This window comes from Rhinoderma darwinii, chromosome 1 (genome assembly GCF_050947455.1).
Source record: "Rhinoderma darwinii isolate aRhiDar2 chromosome 1, aRhiDar2.hap1, whole genome shotgun sequence".
Classification (NCBI taxonomy): Eukaryota; Metazoa; Chordata; class Amphibia; order Anura; family Rhinodermatidae; genus Rhinoderma; species Rhinoderma darwinii.
Window position 1 is genome coordinate 37,377,633 of NC_134687.1, and position 19,890 is coordinate 37,397,522.

The window sequence follows — 19,890 nt, forward strand, 5'->3', positions numbered from 1 at the left end:
TACACAAAAGAGATTAGGGAGAATATTTCATTTTTTTTGTCCTTTATTCCATAACCAAAAGTTTAGTCTTTAGACTAGAGAGTGAGTTTGTGTTTGTCTTCAGTTTCCATCCATTTTATGTCATGAAGAGAATAACGCAATGATCTGATCAATTCCCGAGCTTTGGTTTTATTTACTGTCTTTGCTTTTCCCATTGGAGGCAGTGAAAGTGGCCGGAGTACCCCGAGCTTATCCATGTGCTCAGACACCAAATCTACATCTTCTTCTTCTTATCAACAGGCGCCTAGACATTTCCATGTCCCAGGTAGGCACATGCTCAGGTTTACCCTGTGACTACTAACAAGAAATTCAGATATGTTCTATACTGTGACATGTCATAAGTTTCAATCTGAGGGGGTTCACGTCCTGGGACCCACGCGTTCGCTGGATTGAAGGGGCAGAAGCATTCAGCTGAGCGTTGTGTCCTTTCGGCTGTTATCGGCTTTGTTCGGCTGATCCTCAAAAGCCAAGCAGACCAATGCAGGGGTTCAAAGAAAGTATATGAGCCCATACTCAGCTAGACGCGCCTCCCAAAGGAGCGCCTGACAAAGCCGATCATAGCAGAAGGAGGTATTCCCCTTCAGTCCATCAATCCATGACGATCTCAGAACCCATACTTCTGACAAATCATTTTGTGAAATGATAGACACATTTTAAGGTTGCTAATTACTGACACTAAAATTAATACTTTTTCTTATTTTGTGTTTTTATTATTATTTTTATTATTATTATTTTTTTTATTATTACTATTTTCATTGTTTAGTTTTACTTTACAAACTAGCTGATATAATATAATAATCAAAAACTTTCTTCCTCAATATAACCCTGTCCAGTTAAGTAAAAGCTGTTATCAAAATACCTCTAAATATGAAATATGAGATATTTTTCTTTCTAGAATGATATTCACCTGTAAAAAAAAAATACTAAACAGTTTTTTGGGATTAAGACCCCACCTTTTAAAAAATATCTGCACTTTCCAAAAACTTTTGAGATGTTATATAAACATATCAGAAGATTTGATTGGTGGGGTTACTGGTGATGAGACCCCCACCATTGCTGAAACGAAGGTACCGAAGCCCTCAGCTCTGCGCCTTCGGCTGTGATCGGCGCTCTTAGTTAGGCTAAAGACGGGATCACATAAACGTTTCATCTATTTTGATAATAGCTTTTATTTAGAGATATATTTCTTCTTCCTGCTCTCACGTCTCATGCTTGCTTCATGTACTAACATATACCTATAGCGGATCTGTCTCACACAGGCCGCTGGGGTAGCCATTTTTCAGCCAATCAATTCACTGGTAACCGATGACATGTAATAGCAAATTATCGAGCTATGTCATTGACTAGTGCAACCTTAGATTATATTCTCCTATATAGGACTAGAAAATGGCTGCTGGAACGCTGCGCAAAAGACACGTGTATGTTAAAGGGCATTCCATCTAAGTTCAGTGGGGACTCTAATCCAGGACTTTTACCAATACCTTAACAGAGGGAGGGTCACTGGGTCTTGATAACTGCCAAAATCTCATGTGCAGCTCTTAGGAGGGCTGGCGATGGGTGTTAGTGGGCTCTGGGGAGACAGTCACATTGACCCCCTGTCTACCACATCTTTGGCTTAACAAGTATAACAGACATTTACCTATATCGCCGTGGGCCCTAGCACCTCCCTAGGTTTGCTACTCGCCATTAGAACATTAATGAACTCTACAGAGTGACCCTGCCCATTTATATGGGGAATTGTTGAGGGTCATTCTTTTTAATGTTTATATGAAACCTCTGAAGATAAGGTTAGATGGATTTCCCCTTTAATATGAAATGTAGCATTAGACTGGTGTCATGCTATCTTTTTGTTGAGTTAAAGGGGTTGCCCATGATCAGACAAAAGGGTATTTGTTTTTCCAGAAACAGCGCCACTCTTGTCCATGGGCTATGCTTGGTATTGCAACTTTCTCTCGTTCAGGGCAGTTCTGCAATACAAGACACATCTCATAGACAAAATTGGCGCTGTTTAAGGGAAAATAAGCAGACCCTTTTTTCTAACCCTGGACAGATATATTATTTGCAGGCTGTGTCTTCTCATTCTTTTATTCTTTCCTTTTCTCTTCTGTAGACACTGGAGTAAAAGATAACATCTTTCGGAAACCTCCTATCTACAGACAGCATGGTACAGTCTTGCTTTTAGCTCGCTGTTACTTTTTGTCTTTTGCATGACGACTAATCCTATTTTTTTCTATGTTCATTTATTAATTGGTCATCAACAATCATTAGTGCGTCGTAGATTTCTAATGGCTGGAACAGTAATGGCAGTGATGAATATTAGTAACACCTATACATGGTCTTAGGTCACATTAGCAATATCCTTTCTATTACTTAGCTATTCTACCTACACAATAGGTATCGATAGGATAGATATACAGCATATCCACTAGACATACGACATAAGGACATCAGAGAGGGGGGACTTCGATCAGGACCCCCCTCTAACAACCAGGCTGGGGAGCACCTTGGCCAATCAAAAAGCTGTTATCGGGGAGAGATAGCGGTCGGTCTTACTAGTGTTTAGCCGATGGCTACAGTATCTCATATGTATGGACGGCTTGAGGTTGCTCTGGCTGTTTGGGCAGGGACCATTGACTATACTGTGTCTGACACTGTGACGTCACTTAACCACTTAACAAACTAGAGTGTTTTGGTCCTCAATGACCTAATAGCTTTCAGCGATTTAGCACACATGACGAGTTAACGTGTCTAACTTGTTTCTTTTTTGGGCTACACAAATGTTTGCATAATTTTTATTTGTGGCGCATGGCGTTGTTTTCCTTATTTTTATAGGAATATTTTTCTTTCTTTTTTAACTTTATTAGTACCCTACAGGCTGTTTACAATACTATGCTGATGGTAAAAGATCTGCTGCAGGACGTTTCCGCTACCCTCTGTTTTTTATGCTACGAGTAGTGGTCTGCACGTATCCACCAGCCTAGCCCTATATATTACAACCTTTAATATAGATAGATAGATAGATATAGTCACGATATGGGGGTATGTAGACCCACTAAGTCGCTCCGCCGTAGCGGAGAGACAGCTGGCCAAGTCACAGTCTATGCCAAAGTCTATACAAGTTCGTAGCACAAGGTTACCTGAGATAGTCCAGATGGTGGCAGGGGCTCTGGCATAGATGGGACTAGGTGTGGCCAGTTGAGCCAGACGTGGCGGATGGTATCAGGAGTGCCAGGTGACACCAAACATGGTGTATACCAGCAGGCGTGGCAGGTTGCGCCAGACATGGCGGATGATACCCCAGAGATGACCGATGACACCAGACGTGTATACCAGCATACGAAGCGGATGATACCAGGGAGTGGTCAATAACAGCAGGCGGCACAACACGACTCCAATACTAAACAGGCTCGGGAACAAGACACAGCATGGGATACAGGATACAGGTAGCAGGGCACGGGAAAACTGGGAGCAGGAAAACACTAAGGGACCATTTGCAATACAAACATGGGAAAACTACAACAATGCTCAGGCAAGGAGTGGAAGGGCAGGGCCCTTTTTATAGTCCAGGTTGGTCTGGGAAATAATTAATTAATTAATCACATATGCGACCCCTCGCGGCCATTACGGCCGAATGCGCTGACGTCTCTGTGGAAGGAGACGTCGGCCACAGAGAGGAGGTCTGCAGTCAACAGGTAAGGGAAGGCTGTGGTCCGTGACCGCGGCCATTAAAGTACCCCCCTCACGCCCCCTCTTCTTGGATCCAGAGTGAGAGAGGAATTTTTTAACGAGGGTAGGGGCATTAAGGTTCTCCTCTGGCTCCCAGGACCTCTCCTCTGGACCAAACCCTCTCCAGTCCACCAAATAGAAAGTCCTTCCTCCTACCCTCTTGCAGTCCAGGATCTCCTTCACCTCAAACACATCATATGAATCACTGGGAGCCACTGCAGGACTAGGAGTCTAACTGTAGTGGTTCAGAACCACAGGTTTCAGGAGGGACACGTGAAGGGAGTTGGGGATTCTGAGGGTAGAAGGCAGCTGGAGCTTATAGGAGACAGGGTTTATTTGTTGCAGGATTTCAAAGGGTCCGAGGAACCTGGGGCAAATTTGTATTAGGGCACCTTCAAATGAATGTTCCTTGAGGAAAGTCAGACCTTGGCTCCAGGAGAAAACTGAGGAGGAACTTTTCTTCTTTTATCGGCATGCTTTTTCATGCAGTCCACTGCCTGGAGGATCGCAGATTTGGTTTGCTGCCAGATGTGAATGAAAGTCCCAAATGAAGAATTCGCTGCTGGTACTTGAGACATGGCTGGCACAGGAAGAGGAACTCGAGGATGCTGACTGTACACAATGTAGAAAGGAGACGAGGCAGTAGACTCATTTGTGTGATTGTTGTATGAGAATTCCGCCCAAGGCAGAAGTTGCACCCAATTGTCGTGTTGGGCGGAAACTAAATGATGGAGATAGTTCTCCAAAATTTGATTTGGTCCTTTCCACCTGACCATTGGACTGTGGGTGAAAGGCAGAAGAGAAGTCCAGTTTTACATCTAACAGGTTGCACGGGGCTCTCCAGAACTTGGATGTGAACTGTACACCCCTGTCCGAGACAATATGCAAAGGAAGTCCGTGTAGTCGGAAGATGTGCAAAATAAACAGATTTGCCAGGCGAGGAGCAGACGGGAGACCAGTCAGTGGAATAAAATGTGCCATTTTAGGGAACCGATCAACTACTACCCAGATCGTAGTACACCAAGCTGAAGGAGAAAGGTCCGTGATAAAGTCCATAGCGATATGCTGCCAAGGGGCATCAGGAACGGGCAGGGGTAGGAGCAGACCAGAAAGTTTGGAGCGGGCACAGTTCGTACATGAAGAGACATAGTCCGCAACATCTCTCAGCAGTGTGGGCCACCAGTACTGATAAGCTATGAAGTACAGAGTCTTTCGAACACCTGTGTGCCCCGCCAATTTTGAGCTGTGTCCCTAGCGGAGAATTCTCTTCCTGTCGGCAAGGCGGACAAAAGTCTTTCCAGGAGGAATGTCTCTAATTTGCAATGGGCTAGTGACAATAATCCTAGACGGGTCTATAATATATAGAGGAATTTCCTCAGAGACATTAGTCTCAAATGATTGGGACAGGGCGTCAGCCTTCACATTCTTATCAGCAGGGCGGAAATGAAGCAAGAATTGAAACCTGGCAATGAACAACAACCACCTGGCTTGGCGAGGATTTAGTCGTTGTGCTGACTGTTAGTACGTAAGGTTCTTGTGGTCCGTATAAATGATAATACAGTGAACCACACCTTCCAGCAAGTGTCTCTATTGTTCTAATGCCAACTTGATGATCCCGATCTCCGATGAAATAGTTGCACTCGGCCGGGGAAAACAATCTCGAGAAGAAGCCACAGGCCACCATCTTGACCATAGAGTTATTTTGACATTTAAGCAGGTAAAAGGTCTGGAGTTGATTCCAGGTGTGTCAGTTGCATTTGGAAGCTGTTGCTGTGATCCCACAACATGAGGTCAAAAGAGCTCTCAATGAAAGTGAAACAGACCATCGTTAGGCTGAAAAAAAATTAAGAAATCCATCAGAGAGAGAGCACAAATGTTATGAGTTGCCAAATCAACAGTCTGGTACATTCTTGAAAAAAAAAGAGCGCACTGATGATCTCCTAAACTCCAAAAGGCTGGGACGTCAATTTAAGACAACAGTGGTGGATGATCGCAGAATCCTTTGCATGGTGAAGAAAAACCCCTTCACAAAATCTACCCAAGTGAAGAGCATTCTCCTGGAAGTAGGTGTATCAGTATCTAAGTCTACCATAAAGAGAAGACTTCATGAGAGCAAATGCAGAGGGTTCACCACAAGGTGCAAACCATTAATCAGCCTCAAAAATAGAAAGGCCAGATTAGACTTTGCCAAACAACATGTAAAGAAGCCGCCCAGTTCTGGAACAGCATGAAACTAAGATCAACCTGTACCAGAATGATGGGAGGAAGAAAGTATGGAGAAGGCTTGGAACGGCTCATGATCCAAAGCACAGCACATCCTCTGTAAAACATGGTGGAGGCAGTGTGGTGGCATGGTGGAGGCAGTGTGATGGCGTGGGCATGCATGGCTGCCAAAGGCACTGGGTCACTAGTGTTTATTGATGATGTGACTGAAGACAGAAGCAGCCGGATGAATTCTGAAGTGTTCAGGGATTTACTTTCTGCTCAGATTCAACCAAATGCAGCAGGTTGATTGGACGTCGCTTCACAGTATAGATGGACAATGACCCGAAACATACTGCGAAAGCAACCCAGGAGTTTATAAGGCAAAGAAGTGGAATATTCTGCAATGGCCAAGTCAATCACCAGATCCCAACCCGATCGAGCTTCATTTCACTTGCTTAACCCCTTCCCGCTCCTTGACGTACTATTACGTCATGGCAGCTGTATCGTTCGCGCTCCATGACGTAATAGTACGTCACGGGAGTAACGGCCGTTTCGGCCGTCCTCCCGACACATACAGGAGCTGTGACGCTGCTGTCTTGTTCAGCAGCTGTCACAGCTCCTACAGCGGGGACCGATCGCTGTGTCCCCGCTGATTAACCCCTTAAAAGCCGCGTTCTATAGAGATCGCGGCTTTTTAGGGGTTAAGCTGCCATCGCCGGCCTGCTACGCGATAGCGGCCGGCGATGGTGACTATGGCAACCGGACACCAAACAATGGCGTCCGGCGATGCCATAGACGGAAGCCTAGTGGGTCCTGACAACGTCAGGACCCACTATGCTTGCTGTCAGTGAGTAGCTGACAGTTCTAATACACTGCACTACGCATGTAGTGCAGTGTATTAGAATAGCGATCAGGGCCTCCTGCCCTCATGTCCCCTAGTGGGACAAAGTAATAAAGTAAAAAAAAAGTTAAAAAAAGTTGTGTAAAAATAAGAAAATAAAAGATTTAAAAGTATTAAAAGTAAAAATCCCCCCTTTTCCCTTATCAGTCCTTTATTATTAATAAAAATATATAAACAAACAAATAAACTATACATAATTGGTATCGCCGCGTCCGTAACGGCCTGAACTACAAAATTATTTCATTATTTATCCCGCACGGTGAACGCCGTAAAAAAAATAAATAATAAACCGAACCACAATCACAATTCTTTGGTCACTTCACCTCCCAAAAAATGGAATAAAAAGAGATCAAAAAGTCGCATGTACCTAAAAATGGTACTGATCGAAACTACAGTTCGTTACGCAAAAAATAAGTCCTCGCACGGCTTTATTGATTGAAAAATAAAAACTTTATGGCTCTTAGAATAAGGTAACACAAAAAGTGAATGATTGTTTACAAAACTTATTTTATTGTGCAAACGCCATAAGACATAAAAAACTATAAACATCTGGTATCGCCGTAATCGTATCGCCCCGCAGAATAAAGTGAATATGTCATTTATAGCGCATGGTGAACGCTGTAAAAAAAAACGAAAAAAAAAACAATCGTACAATTGCTGTTTTTTAGTCACCACGCCACCTAAAAATAGAATAAAAACTGATCAAAAAGCCGCATGCACCCCAAGAAAACTACAATGGATTCCTCAAGGGGTCTAGTTTCCAAATTGGGGTCACTTTTGGGGGGTTCCCAATGTTTTGGCACCACAAGACCTCTTCAAACCGGACATGGTGCCTAATAAAAAAGATGCTTCAAAATCCACTAGGTGCTCCTTTGCTTCGGAGGCCGATGCTTCAGCCCATTACCGCACGAGGGCCACATGTGGGATATTTCTCAAAACTGCAGAATCTGGGCAATAAGTATTAAGTTGCGTTTCTCTGATAAATCCTTTTGTGTTATAAAAAAAATGGTATAAAGAGGATTTTCTTACCAAAAAAAAAATGTAAATTTCACCTCTACTTTGCTCTAAATTCCTGTGAAACACCTAAAGGGTTCATAAACTTTCTAAATGCTGTTGTGGATACTTTGAGGGGTCTAGTTTCTAAAATGGGGTGTTTGATAGGGGTTTCTAATATATGGGCCCCTCAAAGCAACTTCAGAACTGAACTGGAACCTAAAAAAATAAATAAATGAGGCAATACTTCGCTTCTTACATTATACTGATAATGAGCCGTGCCCACCCCGAGATGACCCCAGTTTTGACCGTTTGTATAAACGGAGACCCCTATTAGACCGTTCCAGTGCCCGGTTTTCCCAAGCATACACCCCTGAGAAGTGTATTTCTATTGATGAGTCCCTGGTACATTTTAAAGGGAGGGTTCAATTCCGCGAGTACCTGCCGGGTAAGAGGGCAAGGTATGGCGTGAAGATGTATAAGCTGTGAGAGTGCATCAGGGTATACCTACAGGTTTAGGATATATGAAGGAAAGGCCACCCCCAAACCAGACTGCATCCTGGACTACAATAGGTACATGGGAGGGATGGACTTGTAAGATCAAGCCCTGAAGCCCTACAGCGCCATGCGGTGTGGTATAAGAAGCTGGCCGGGCACATCATACAGATGGCATTGTACAATGCGTACATGCTACGTCGATGTGCAGGCCAGACGGGAACTTTCCTGGAATTTCAAGAGGTGATTATCAAGAACCTAATCTTTAGGGACCAAGAAGGGGGGGGCACCCAGTACTTCTGGAAGCGAGCCCACACGCATCGTACCAGGGCAACACTTTCCAGGAGAAGTTCCCCAAACTGGCAAGAAGGGAAAAAGTCAAAAGAGGTGCAAAGTCTGCTATAAGAGGGGGATAAGGGATGACACAATATATCAATGTGACACGTGTCCCGAATAACCAGAGCTCTGTATGAAAGTGTTTTAAAATTTATCATACATCCCTTGGTTTATAATTTACCCCAATTTTACTTACCCTGATGCACTCCACACAGCTTATCCCCCCTCGTCTTTCCCCTCTGATCCCTGCTGTGTGTCCAGGCAGCTGATAACAGCCACATGTAGGGTATTGCCATACCCGGGAGAACCCACATTACAGTTTATGGGGTGTAGGTCTCCGGTCAAAATGCTCACTACACATGTAGATGAATGCCTTAAGGGTGTAGTTTTTAAAACGGGGTCACTTCTTGGGGGTTTCAACTGTTCTGGTACCTCAGGGGCTTCTGCATACATGACTTCGCACTAGAAAATCCCCAGTAGGCCAAATGGTGGTCCTTTCCTTCTGAGCCCTCCCATGGGCCCAAATGGCAGTTTATCACAACAAATGGGGTATTGCGGCCCTCAGAACAAATTGCGCAACAGAATGGGGTATTTTGTTTCTTGTGAAAATAAGAAATTTTCAGCCAAAACTACATATTATTTGAAAAAAATAATTTTGTTTTCATTCCCAGCCCAATTCAAATAAGTTCTGTGAAAAAACTATGGGGTCAAAATGGTCACAACACCCATAAATGAAGTCCTTGAGGGGTGTAGTTTCCAAAATGGGGTCATTTGTGGTTGGTTTCTATTGCTTTGATACCTCTGGGGCTCTGCAAATGCGACATGGCACCCGAAAACCAATCCAGCAAAATCTGGACTCCAAAGAACACACAGCGCTCCTTTCCTTCTGAGCCCTCCCATGGGCCCAAACGGCAGTTTATCACCACAAATGGGGTATTGCCGCACTCAGGACAAATTGGGCAACAGAATGGAGTATTTTATTTCTTGTGAAAATAAGAATTTTTGAGCTAAAATGACATATTATTGGAAAAAATATATATTTTTTTAATTCCCAGCCCAATTCAAATTAGTTCTGTGAAGAAACTATGGAGTCTAAATGGTCACATTACCCATAAATGAATTCCTTGAGGGGTGTAGTTTCCAAAATGGGGTCACTTCTGGTGGGTTTCCATTGCTTTGATACCTCTGGGGCTCTGCAAATGCGACATGGCACCCGAAAACCAAACCAGCAAAATCTGTACTCCAAAGAACACACAGCGCTCCTTCCCTTCTGAGGCCTCCCATGGGCCCAAACGGCAGTTTATTGCCACAAATGGGGTATTGATGCACTCAGGAGAAATTGGGCAACAAAATTTAGTATTTTGTTCCCTGTGAAAATAAGAAATTTTGGTAAAAAATTACATCTTATTGGAAAAAATGTCATTTTTTTAATGTCACAGCCCAATTGAAATAGATGCTGTGAAAAAACTGTGTGGTCAAAATGCTAACAACAACCATAAATGAATTCCTTGAGGGGTGTAGTTTCCAAAATGGGGTCACTTTTGGTGGGTTTCCATTGCTTTGATACCTCTGAGGCTCTGCAAATGCGACATGGCACCCGAAAACCAATCCAACAAAATCTGGACTCCAACAAACATATAGCGCTCCTTTCCTTCTGAGCCCTCCCATGGGCCCAAACGGCAGTTTATCACCACAAATGGGGTATTGCCACACTAAGGACAAATTGGGCAACAAAATGGGGTATTTTGTTCCTTGTGAAAATAAGAAATTTTGATCACAAATGACATTTTATTGGAAAAAATGACATTTTTTTCATTTCAGAGCCCAATTCAAATACGTGCTGTGAAAAAACTGTGCGGTCAAAATGGTAACAACAACCCTAAATGAATTCCTTGAGGGGTGTAGTTTCCAAAATGGGGTCACTATTGGGGGATTCCTACTGTTTTGACACCTCAACACCTCTTCAAACCTGGCATGCTGCCTAAAATATATTCTAATAAAAAAGGGGCCTCAAAATGCACTAGGTGCTTCTTTGCTTCTAGGGCTTGTGTTTTAGTCCACGAGCGCAGTAGGGCCACATGTGGGACATTTCTAAAAACTGCAGAATCTGGAGAATACATATTTAGTAGTGTTTCTCTGGTAAAACCTTCTGTGTTACAGAAAAAAAAATGAATAAAATTGAAATTCAGCAAGAAAAATGAAATTTGCAAATTTCACCTCCACTTTGCTTTAATTCCTGTGAAATGCCTGAAGGGTTAAAAAACTTTCTAACTGCTGTTTTGAATACTTTGAGGGGTCTAGTTTTTAAAATGGGGTGTTTTATCAGGGTTTCTAATACATAGGCCCCACAAAGCCACTTCAGAACTCAAGAGGTACCTTAAAAAAAAGGCTTTTGAAATTTTCTTAAAAATATGAGAAATTGCTGTTTATGTTCTAAGCCTTGTAACGTCCAAGAAAAATAAAAAAATGTTCAAAAAACGATGCCAATCTAAAGTAGACATATGGGAAATGTGAACTAGTAACTATTTTGGGTGGTATAACCGTCTGTTTTACAAGCAGATGCATTTAAATTCAGAAAAATGCAATTTTTTCAAAATTTTCTCTACATTTTGCAATTTTTCACCAATAAACACTGAATATATCGACCAAATTTTACCACGAACATGAAGCCCAATGTGTCACGAGAAAACAATCTCAGAATCGCTTGGGTAGGTTTAAGCATTCCAACGTTATTACCACATAAAGTGAAATATGTCAGATTTGAAAAATGGGCTCTGAGCCTTAAGGCCAAAACTAGGCTGCGTCCTTAAGGGGTTAAGACAAAACTTAAGGCAGAAAGACCCACAAACAAGCAACAACTGAAGACGGCTGCAGTAAAGGCCAGGCAAAGCATCACAGAGGGGGAAACCCAGCGTGTGGTGATGTCCATGGGTTCCAGACTTCAGGCCGTCATTGCCTGCAAAGGATTCTCTACAAAGTATTTAAAAAAACATTTTATTTCTGGTAATGTTAATTTGTCCAATTACCTTTGAACCCCTGAGATGAGGAGTCTGTGTAGAAAAATGGTTGCAATTCCTAAACGTTTCTCAGGATATTTTTGATCAACCCCTTGAATTAAACCTGAAAGTCTTCACTTCAATTGCATCTCAGTTGTTTCATTTCAAATCCAATGTGGCGGCAGCAGAGCCCAAATCATGATGATTGTGTCACTGTCCAAATAATTCTGGACCTATCTGTACATATCAACAAAGAAGTAAAAAAGCAGCACAGTTTCTGCAATTCGTGTAGACCGGGTGCAATATTCCCGTTTGGACACGTGACCAGTGTACCTAGATACTTAGTCAAAGAACTCCAAAATATAAGACAGCACTCCTCAGTTAGCAAAAAAGTGGATTTATTCACCACATGCGACATTTCTGCCCTACTCCAAGGGGCCTTTGATGCTTGAGAAAGGCCCCATGGAGTAGGGCTGAAACGTCGGATGTGGTAAATAAATCCACTTTTTTACTAACTGAGGAGTGCTGTCTCATAATTTCAAGTTCTTAGATAGATAGATAGATAGATAGATATATAGATAGGCTCACCCTCCATCTATAACAAAAAACATGTGCACATACACTTCTTTGTTGTTATCATTGTGCACGCAGGACAGGGGCAAATGCAGGACTTTTAAAGGGGGTTTTCAAATACATACTTCTGAAACCAAGTTATTTTTGACACGTTTCCGCTACCCTCTGGTTTTTACGCTACAAGTAGTGGTTTGCACGTATCCACCAGCCTGGCCCTATATATTACAACCTCTAATATAAAGGGCTAGGCTAATGGATATGTCCTGATCACTAATCGTAGCGTAAAAACCAGCGTAGATGGTGCTACACATGGCCACCTGTAGATAGTGCCATTCACTGCCCCCTGTAGCTAGTGCCCCCTGTAGATAGTGCCATAACTGCCCCCTGTAGATAGTTCCCCCTGTAGATAGTGCCACGTTGCCCCCTGTAAATAGTTCCACACACTGTCCCCTGTAGATAGTGCCCCTTGTAGATAGTGCCACATTGCCCCCTGTAAATAGTGCCACATTGCCCCCTGTAAATAGTTCCACACACTGTCCCCTGTAGGTAGTGCCACACACTGATGGTTTCCTTGCCTCACCAGCTCTGTCATTTGTATCAATTGAGTCCAATTGTATGTGAGAGCCTCCCTGCCCTTGCCACAGGATTTCTAAGCAATTGCATACCCCCTTGCATGCAGGCCTGTTGGACATATCATCATTAAGGTCTAATAGGTCATTTGTGAATCAGCCCATAAGAAATAGACTGCAGGGACAAGTGATTGGCTTCAAAGTCATCTCCAAATGGGGTCGGCTTCTGCTGGACCTTTACGGCCCATTATTGTGTCAGAGCCTGAGCACACAGGAGGATCCTCTGTTATTCTTGTTGGGCAGAACGACCAAGGATTACAGACATCAGGGAACAGTCTTCGACTGACCACTTCTGCCAAAAATTGGTGCCAGGCCTCACAGTTGTGACGTATGTTGTCTACATACCTTTCAACTTTTTGGATGATTAAAGAGGTACACTTCTGGTTATTTATGTGAAAAGGTATCTTTGAAAATAGTTTTTATTTTAGTGTCAAATAATTTTATTTGCAAAAATTAATTTTCTACAATAATTTAGCAAAAATCTGTGGAAAGTGTACTAGGAATGTAAATTTCCATATTTGAACAGTGCCCATCACATATAATATTGAGTAAAGTAATAAGGCTGCGGGACATCTAATATTTGTACAATGCGGCAGAGGCGTTCCACTCTCAGGGATCTGCAAAATAGCTCCCCTTCCGAAGAAAGAAACTCTGTAGTGCCACCTATGGGTAGCTAGTCACCCTGCTGTTTTTGGACAAGTCTATATCCAAGTTAACAGCTCTGAGCAGTGGTGGATTAAGTAGACCATAGGCCATGGGCTGTTCCCCAAACTTGGGCCCCCCTTCCCCACCGCCGCTCTGCCGTGTCTATAGTGAAAACCACCTTTTTGTGCGAGCATTGACAAATGGGTGTTACGATTCCCCTTGTCAAAGGGCTGTGTCCCTACATACTGACAGAATCCAACCATCGCTGACAGTATCACACTGTTCAGGGACACTTCCTCTTGACAATGGGAATGGTAACACGCATTTGTCTATTAGTCCTGGGTACACAAAGATATGTAGAATACAAGGATTTGCTACAACAGACATTTCAGGAGAGTGGACAGATCCCCTATAGATCCAGTGACTCACAGGTGATGTCTTCTCTGATGGGAGTTGTTTTCTTTTCTTCTCCATCTGACGCAGACCGTTATGGCGACTTCTCCTGGTGAGACATCTTTGCCCATCACTTCTGCAGCCATTTACAGACTCTATAGAAACACAAAAATTTAGATACCAAGGCCCAGGACCATAGATTAAAAGTGTTGTCCCGGCACAGACCATTTTTCATACTGCTGACCTATCGATGTGCCCGGACAACCCCTTTTACTCAGACTAATAAATTTGGACCCCAGACCAGATCCTAGAATACATACAGACCCAGACCTTCTAAACTATTGCAGTCCCCAGACCAGACACCCCTAAACACAGACCCCAGAACAAGCACCCTAATTAAATACAGACCTCAGACAGGACCCCTAAATACAGACCTCAGACCCGACCCTCTACACTACTAATGACCCCAAACTTGACTCCCTTAATACAGACCCACAGACCAGACCGCCTAAACTAATACAGACCCCTAAATAAAGAACCCTAAACTAATACAGACCCTAGACCAGGCCCCCTAAATACAGACCCCATAAACTACTACAGACCCCTAAATACAGACTCCCTAAATACAGACCCCAGACCTCAAACTAATACAGACCCCCTAAATACAAACCCCAGACCTGACCCCCTACCCTAATAATGACCCCAGACCTGACTCAAGTAATACAGACCCCAGACCAGACCCCCTAATCTAATACAGACCCCAAAATAAATACCCCTAAACTAATACAGACCCTAGAACAGGCCCCCTAAATAGACCCCATAAACTAATACAGACCCCAGATGTCAAACTAATACAGATCCCCTAAATACAGACCCCTTAAACTAACAGACCTCTAAATATACAGACCCTAAAACCATTAAACTGATACAGACCTCAGACCCCCTAAATACAGAACCCAGACCCCTTAAACTAATAGACACCAAATTTCCTAAATACAGACCAGACCCCCTAAATACAGTCCCCAAACCAGACCCCCTTAAACAAATCCATCCCCTTATACTTACATAGCAGCTCGCCTCAGTCTTCTCCGTGGAGTCTTGCTGCTGCTCATGGACCAGCGGTCACATGACCAGCAGGTCTCTAAACAGTAGTGAGAACTTTAGAGATGAGGTCATGTGACCTTATGTCTAAGGGTCCTTTTACAGGACATATACAACGCCGATTCGACTCAGGATTTGCCGCCATTCGCGGCAAAATCAGGGCAATAACGCGACAAAACTTAATTGTACTTCGGGCGGCCATGGGCACCCTTGGTGCCTCTGGCCCCCTGGCGGACGCCCAAAACACCCTATGATGATCCGCCATTGGCTCTGACTGTAGTTTTTTTCACAATCCTGTTTTTCCCATCGGCACCATCCATGAACTGTACACACCACATATTAAATGCACCAATGATTCTTACATTGAACTTTGCAGGAAAAGGCCCAGTTCACACCGTTTTTTTTACATTGTTTTTGACATGGAAACCGAGTCAAAAAACTTCTGAAATCGTCTCCCATTGATTTCTATGGGAGGAGACATTTTTTCCCGTGAGAAAAACCGCTCGTGGGAAAAACAAGCGACATGCTCTTTCTTCAGGCGTTTCCATCTCTGACCTCCCATTGAGATCAATAGGAGGCGGAGAAAGCGGTTTTCGCTGCGTTTTTTGGCCTCGGTGCTCAATGGCCGCGGCCGGAAAACGCGGCAAAGAGTGTGCAGGCAGGAATTTTGAGGCAGATTTTTCTGCCTGCAAAAAACTCTGTGTGAACATACCCTAAGATGTTTATGGAGAATATTAAATCTTCTTCTTTCCAGAAGACACAATTGCTGATCAGTGTGGGTGTTTGCCAGTAAAAGCTGCTTCTAGTTATTCAGAAGTGTAAAACAAGCAGATCCTTCTGAATCATCAGCCGCCTAATGGAGAACAATGTGAGAATGAAGGTCTGAGTCATTTACTGTGTTCCATATTGACCTATGTAATTTCATAGGACAGTCTTCCGGTAAATGTGCATTAAAATAACCTTCAATAGTTTCTAACAAGGACGATCTGAAGTCAGGATCTGATTGGTTTGCTGGGATTTATATAACAGTTTTGTCCTTGGTTCGCATTATTCTCATATCCTGGTACTTTGGGTGATCTGAGTTGTATTTGATGTCGGCAGAGCAGCTCGATACCTAAGGCTAGGACTGGATGACTGAACCTGCATCTATAGCAATTCCCTAAAATACTACTATTATGTGTGAGTGCTAAAAGAGCAGGGGAGCCGCAGCAGACAAAATCTGTTTTATGGCTGCCAGTGCCTTGCAGAATACAGGCTGTTATGAATGTAGCCTGTATTCTGCTGATGGTCTTGTAAGGCAGTCTTAGGAAACTTGATTCCCCTGTTGCTGTTCGGTTCATGCTCAAAATGCTTCAACAGGGAGTAATTGTGAGCACAATATTAGGGAATGACTGGAATTGCCATCATAGATGACAACAGTCGGATCAGTTTTCAATAGTTAAATTCTGAATAAAAATTCTCGTACCTATACAGAGCAATACTCCATGATCTAGTAGTTGGTGCTGGTCAAGTTAAAGGGGTTTATGGCCTATACTTAGGATAAAGTGTGAAGAACAGGCTTGAGATAGTCCCATGCTAGGGTCAAAACGTCGCAATGCTTTGGTGAAATAAATCTATGTAGCTTTGAATGATCAAGAACGAGTGTTGCGTTTTTTTTAAATTTTTTTGTCTATCCCTCGGAAAAAATATCATTGTTTGATCGGTGGGGGTCCAAGCCCTGGGACCAATCATCACAATAAAGGGGTAACGGCGCTTCCGCACCCCCTTCATTGTTTATATTGGCAGAAAGGCTCGACCATACAGCTGACCGTGTCTGGTACTGCAGCTCAGTTATATTAATAATCTCAGGCTCCTCCATTGAGCTCATCGCCGGTGGTCCCGAGGGTCGGACTCCAACTGATCAAATAAGTCATCAATGTACCGGAGAACCCCTTTAAGATATTAGGCTTTAAGATCTTTATTACAACCACTTTTCTGAGCCAGAAATTCATGCAGAGCAATTGTCTCCAGCTCTTTTTGGCAGATCCTAAAATAGCCAGCAGGGGGCGAGAAGGAGCTCTGTGCCCTGTGTGCTGATTTTGAGGCATGATGGAAGGGAAATTCAGAATAAAAATTAGAAACTTTTTTTCCCATAGGAATATTTACCTTAAACCTTTGACAGGCAAATTTTTCTTTTATATATATATATATATATATATATATATATATATATATATATATATATATATATATATATATATATATATATATATATATATGTGTGTGTTTTGTGTAACTTTGTAAATACTTTTTATTAAAAATTTGTTTTACACTTTTAGATACAGCTGCTCTGTATTCTCTATACAGAGCAGCTGTATCTAGCGCTATTCACTGAACCCGTCAGTCCCGCGGACCTGACGGGTTCAGTATTGGTGGGTCCTGCGTGTCCCACCTGCAATCTATCACATCTAAGTTTATTAAAAAAATTGCATTTAAAAGGTTTACATAGCCTTTAATTGTAAATGGAATTGCTTGTTAAAATACCAAAATAATCTATAGTCCGGAATAGTAAAGAAAAATCATAGCTGAGTAATGAGATGTTTTGATGACATGATAGTTCTGTGGGATTATTTGTATTTTTGAGTAGGTATTGCCATTGATTTAAAGTTGGGATTCAAGCAAAGCATTTAGGAGAAATCATTTCTTGAAAGTATGATCTTTTTAAGAGGTCCATCTAAATTGTGATAAAACTCTCATTAATAAGGTAAGGAAGGACAGGGTAGAACTGCTGCCATGTCGCTATTCCCTTCCCTACTGTCAGCTTAGTGACTGGTGTGAGCTGGACCTGGGATGGGTTCCCTATATACTTGTGGCAATATTGCCAAGCCACACAGGAGGACATGATGGTTGTGATATCAAAAACTTTAGAGAATTGGACTGGACCCAACCAAATACCACCAATGAGCTGGACAGGAGAGTTATGTCCGACAGTCTGGTTGCTAAGTATACATTGCCTAACAACTGCAGCCTTTTAGTTAGTCAGCATGTCCATATCAACCACCTGTCTCAGATTAGTCAGGTTTTCAGCTCAAGTTAATATTGTACTCTACTGCCATCACTACTGCTATCACGTCCATTTCAGAGCCATAAAACCAGTTGATATCAATACCCTGGCGAAATAGAAATGTTGAGCAGTTGCCCACAACAACCAATCAAGTTACTATTGGCAATTGCTCCACTTTTCACTTGCACTAGTTTTTATAAATCGTCTCTTACTAAAACATCTACTGAACCAGGGGCGTTGCTAGTGTCTTAAAAGATCAGGGGCACAAGCCCCATGACATATATTTACCCCCCCCCCCCTCTGAAAAACGATTACATTTTTACATACATATCGGATCCTATAGCCTCACCGCTGGATAGAATTGGATGCATTGTCTCACCAGACAAGATCATAAATGATAGGCTTAGATACATGGCTCCAGCAGACAGTATCACACATGAAAGGCTTAGATACATGGCTCCAGCAGACAGTATCACACATGAAAGGCTTAGATACATGGCCCCAGCAGACATTATCACACATGATAGACTTCGGTCTCATTCAGACGAGCGTGATTCTCGACCGTGTGTTGAAACAATGGGGCCATTCACACATGCATGAGTTTTCACACGAGTGTCCGTTGCGTGAAACTCATTGTATATCCCATATCAGTCCCGTATTTCATGCACCTAGCCGCCCATTGAAGTCAATTGGTGCGCGAACACCACGGACAGCACACGAACGACATCCGTGTGCAGTCTGTGTTTCACGCATCAATTACACTGAAAAAAACCAAAAGTGCTTGCGAGTATGTGAAAAACATATGCCACATACGAATCACACTGATGCAAAACGCAAAGCACACAACCAGATTTACGCACGTTTTTGACACGTAAATCTGTCATGCTCATGTGAATGTAGCCTTAGATACAGCGCCCCAGCAGCAGCATACTCACCTTGTCTCAGCAGACAGTATCATACATGATAGGCTTAGATACATGGCCCCAGCAGACAGTATTACACATGATAGGCTTAGATACAGTGCCCCAGCAGTCAGTATCACACATGATGGACTTAGATACAGTGCCCCAGCAGACAGTATCACACACAATAGGCTTAGATACATGGCCCAACAGACAGTATCTCACATGATACTTAGATACAGGGCCCCAGCAGTAAGTATCCTTGTACTAACATATGTTCACCCCCGGAAAAAAAATGTATGTGTGTGTGTGTATATATATATCTATATCACACAGCAGATCTATAGCACTACGACCCTATAGCTATATATAAGATTAGATACAGTGGCTCAGCAGACAGTATCACACATGATAGGATCAGATATAGGGTCCAGCTCGCTGACATTGCGGCTCCAGCGCTGGACCCAGGAAAGGTAAGAATAATAATTGTTTTGCTTTTTTGGTTTATTTGTGTTTTTTTTTTGCAGGTTTGGTTGTTGTTCTACGTCGGATTCGAAGACTACTTCGATTATGGCTTTTTTTATTTTCAATAAAATGCTTAATGAGGGTTGTGTGTGTTTTTTTTTAAAATTTCAATAAAATATTTTTCTATGTCCTTACACCAAGCCCCGTACTAAGGCGGGGCTTGGTGTGGGTGGTGCAGAGGCTAACACTAACCCCCATTATTACTCTGGTACCCACCGCCACCCGGGGTCCTGGGAAGAGCTGAGTATGATCCAGTACCCAACCATCTGTAGTGAAGGTCAGGCACTGGGGGGGCCACAGGCTGGTATTATTAGGCTGGGCAAAGCCCAAAACAGTGGCCCTTTCCACCCTGGTAATGCTAGGCTGCTGCTGCTATGTTGTATCTGGC

The 19,890-nt window shown here is 42.9% G+C and overlaps 1 protein-coding gene across 5 annotated transcripts in view; it reads left to right on the plus strand.

The window, feature by feature from the left end:
- Positions 1-19,890, plus strand: part of ABLIM2 (actin binding LIM protein family member 2) — a 152,258-nt gene that overhangs the window by 107,667 nt on the left and 24,701 nt on the right. For all 5 annotated transcript variants that reach the window (XM_075857572.1, XM_075857591.1, XM_075857581.1 and 2 more), the window contains 2 exons: positions 200-304; positions 2,150-2,203. In XM_075857572.1, coding sequence (XP_075713687.1) covers positions 200-304; positions 2,150-2,203 — 159 coding nt within the window. The remainder of the gene's footprint in view (positions 1-199; positions 305-2,149; positions 2,204-19,890) is intronic.